Source organism: Sinohyriopsis cumingii, chromosome 19 (assembly GCF_028554795.1).
Source record: "Sinohyriopsis cumingii isolate HCF-2022 chromosome 19, ASM2855479v2, whole genome shotgun sequence".
Lineage (NCBI taxonomy): Eukaryota > Metazoa > Mollusca > Bivalvia > Unionida > Unionidae > Sinohyriopsis > Sinohyriopsis cumingii.
In genome coordinates, this window is record NC_142979.1 from 50169228 (window position 1) to 50173086 (window position 3859).

Consider the following 3859-nt stretch of genomic DNA (forward strand, 5'->3'; position numbering starts at 1 on the left):
TACTTTGTTTTCTTCTCTTTTATACCCATCCAGTTCTTCTTCAGCTTAAGTTTTAGCCTTGCGACAACTAAGTGGTAGTCAGATGTCATATCTGCTCCCGTCTTCGCCCTCACATCTTGTAGGGATCTTCTGAACTTCTTGGCTATGCAGATGTGGTCAGTCTGATTTTTTGTCACATGGTCTGGTGATATCCATGTGTTCTTTTGGATTCTCTTGTAGAGAAAGATGCTACCCCGATGACAAGTTGTTCAGTGCACAAAGGTCTGCGAATCTCTCTCCATTTTCGTTAATCTCGCCCAGAACGCGGACCGCCATGGCTTGTTCGCACCCTGTGTTGTCTGACCCAGCTTTGGCATTGAAGTCACCCATGAGGATGTTCATGACTTTGTCTGGGAAGTTCTCTATTATGTTCTGTAGTCTGTTGTAAAACTGGTCGCCGTCATTTGTTGGAGCGTAGCACTGTATGATGTTCATCTTTATTTTCTCCTTCTTGGTTCTAACCGTTACCGTGACGATTCTGGGCCCGTGTGGTTCCCATCCTATCAGTGCAATATATGCTTGCTTTGAAAGCGTGAGCCCCACCCACTGTGTATGAGACGCGTCATATTCCTCATGTCCTGAATACAGTAGCATCTTTCCTATCATCAGTCTTCTTGGTCCAGATTGAATCCATCTTGTCTCGCTACTACCCAGTAGGGATAGGTTGTAGTTCTTCAACTCTGCTGCTACCTGTGCTGTTTTTCCTACCTCATACATTGTCCTCACATTCCATGTTGCGATGTTAATTCTCCTGTTTGATAGAAGGGTGGTCTGCTTTATGGCTTGCTCGGGCTCGCGCCTTTCACTAAAAAGCGTCATAAGTCTTCCAGAAGGAGACCCTTACTCACTCAGGATTTCAGTTTCTGGTTTTTAATTCTGTTTCCGTTTTTATAGCAGGTTGGGTTTACAGGGTCGGGTTGCTAGCCCCACGCCCAATCCTCCACTTAATATCTTGGCGCATTTTAATTAGCTCGTGATTTTATTTTCCAGGCTCATCTATGTATGATTATTTCTCAATGACTTTCTGTAAAGAACAGCATTACAGTATTGCAGAATTGCGTTTATTTGTGAACGTTATGTTATCGCACAATGCACAGTTTGTTTTAATCGAATTTACGTAACGTGATACTCGGCTAGGGCAATGAATTCACATTAATAATGCGTTAATTATTCATAGAAATTGTACTGGTACTTTCATGTACTTGTGAAATAATACAGTTAGCTTCTGCAAACTGTACAACTTCGTTATGAGTCCATGAATCTATCCCAGTTTAACTCTAGGTTCGACAACAGCAATGGCTTTGACAATTATCTTGGCTATTATAATCCTTTAGTGTAATTATAGATCCCATTATTTGAAGACTTGTATATACAAAAATACGTTTGTATTCTTAATGTACTGCTGGTCTCATACCTCTCAGTGAATAGCACGTAAAATTCTAAGGAATCACTTTATGATTCGTAGATGTGTTCATAGAGTCTTTCATCCCGTCAGTATTTCTTGTCTACAGAGATATCTTTTTCCAGTGCATAATAATAAAGGTTCCATATTCGATATTGAGATCTCTTCACGGAAATGCACAGTGAATTTTCTGAGGAGAGAAAACCTGGTAGGAATGAAGGCGCAGCAGTAATGCGCTAACTGCTCTCTTTTGTGGTCCAGTACGCAACGCTATATTGTCGTCCAACATTATTTTTATTCAACTCATCTCAGCAGCTACCACTTCTCAGAATGCTTGCAACACGCTCAGTTGCAACGTGAGGAAACGTCCTATTAAGACTACTGCTAAGACCACGACATTGTGACATTAACCTGTGTCTATAGTAAATAGGTCATTGTCACTGCCATATTTACCCATTAGTAAACCGAAATGTGACATTGTCGCATCAAGTTGTGCCTATTGTAAATAGGACATTGTCACATAAATGTGTGCTTATTGTAAATAGGACATTGTCACATAAATAAATGCTTATTGCAAATGGGACATTGTCACATGAATCTGTGCTTATTGCAAATAGGACATTATCCAATCAATCTGTGCCTATTGCAAATAGGTCCTTGTCACCGCAGTATGTGCCTAAAGTAAACGTAAGTTGGACATCATCTGTTCCTATTGTAAATAGGACATTGCTACATCAATTTGTGCTTATTGCAAATATGACATTGTTACATCAATCTGTGCTTCTTGCAAATATGACATTATTACATCAATCTGTGCTTCTTGCAAATAGGATATTGTCACATCAATCTGTGCTTCGTGCAAATAGGACATTGTCACATCATTCTATGCTTCTTGTAAACAGGACATTGTCACATCAACCTGAGCTCATTGTAAATAGGACATTGCCCATCAGGTTGTGCTTATTGTAAATAGGACACTGTCACATCAATCTCTGCTGGTAGTAAATAGGTCATTGTCACATCAGTCTGTACTTAATCAGAGTAGGACATTGTCACAACAGTCTGTACCTAATATAAGTAGGCTATTGTCACATCAGTCTCTACTCAATCTAAGTAGGTTATTGTCACATCAGTCTGTACTCAATCTAAGTAGGACATTGTCACATCAGTCTGTACTCAATCTAAGTAGGCCATTGTCACATCAGTCTATACTTAATCTAAGTAGGCCATTGTCACCTCAGTCTGTACTCAATCTAAGTAAGCCATTGTCACATTAGTCTAAACTCAAACTAAGTAGGCCTTTGTCATATCAGTCTGTACTCAATCTATGTTGGCCATTGTCAAATCAGTCTGTACTTAATCTAAGTATGACATTGTCACATCAGTCTGTACATCAATCTAGGTAATCCATTGTCACCTCAGTCTGTACTCAATCTAAGTAGGACATTGTTACATCAGTCTGTACTCAATCTATGTTGGCCAATGTCAAATTAGTCTGTACTTAATCTATGTTGGCCATTGTCACATCAGTCTGTACTCAATCTAAGTTGGCCATTGTCACATCAGTCTGTACTCAATCTAATTAGGCCATTGTCACATCTGTCTGTACTTAATCTAAGTTGGCCATTGTCACATCAGTCTGTACTCAATCTAAGTAAGACATTGTCACATCCGTTGTATGTTTTCTGTTGCGCTGTACTTAGTCAAATAATTTCTCAAAATGGGGCTATTGCATTGGAAAGCAGAGTAAACGGTGCCATGACACTTTTTTAAAGGTCTATATAATAATAGCTGAATGAGTTATTTAAAAACTAATCACATTTGAACTTATCAGATGCATTGCAAGAAACATGACGATGAGTGACTTGTGTGTGATGAATATATTTATTCGATCTCATCCTAATTCCGAAATGGTACATCTCCAAACGCATATTTATGGCAATTTTTGCAATTTGAATAAGTACTGTATTGTTCTTTATAGACTCGAAGTGTAGTGTGTTTCCGTGATATTGAAAGGTAATTAATAAGCATTTATACAAAATCGACTGCAAATCTAATGTCTCCGTTTAAACTTTATTTCTGTTCCTCAGAATCTTACATAATTCAAGTTCAAGATGCGATCTCGCTTACGAAGCACTTTTTCTGTTTATTTTTGTCTTTTTTAAAATAATTTTTAAAGTGTAATGATGCATTTCCTATTGGCAAGAGTAAACAAATCTGGGATAAAACCAAATTTCCAGGCAATATAAAGCGGAATGAGCTTGCTTAGGAAAATGGCTTTAATTTAGTTTATTCAGGAATGATGATATAGGCATAAAGGGACCAATCCCCCTGGTCATTTCCATAGACATTCCCTAACGATTTGGATTTATGGAAGAGTTCATCTTTGCACATATACGGAAAACACTATCGAAATAT

At 38.3% G+C, this 3859-nt stretch overlaps 1 protein-coding gene across 1 annotated transcript; it reads right to left on the minus strand.

The window, feature by feature from the left end:
• Nucleotides 1–228: 228 nt before the first annotated feature.
• LOC149775685 (protein CFDP2-like) lies at nt 229–858 on the minus strand. Its single transcript, XM_089943511.1, has one exon. The coding sequence runs from the start codon at nt 856–858 to the stop codon at nt 229–231; it is 630 nt and encodes a 209-aa protein (XP_089799637.1).
• Between the last annotated feature and the right edge of the window lie 3001 nt (nt 859–3859).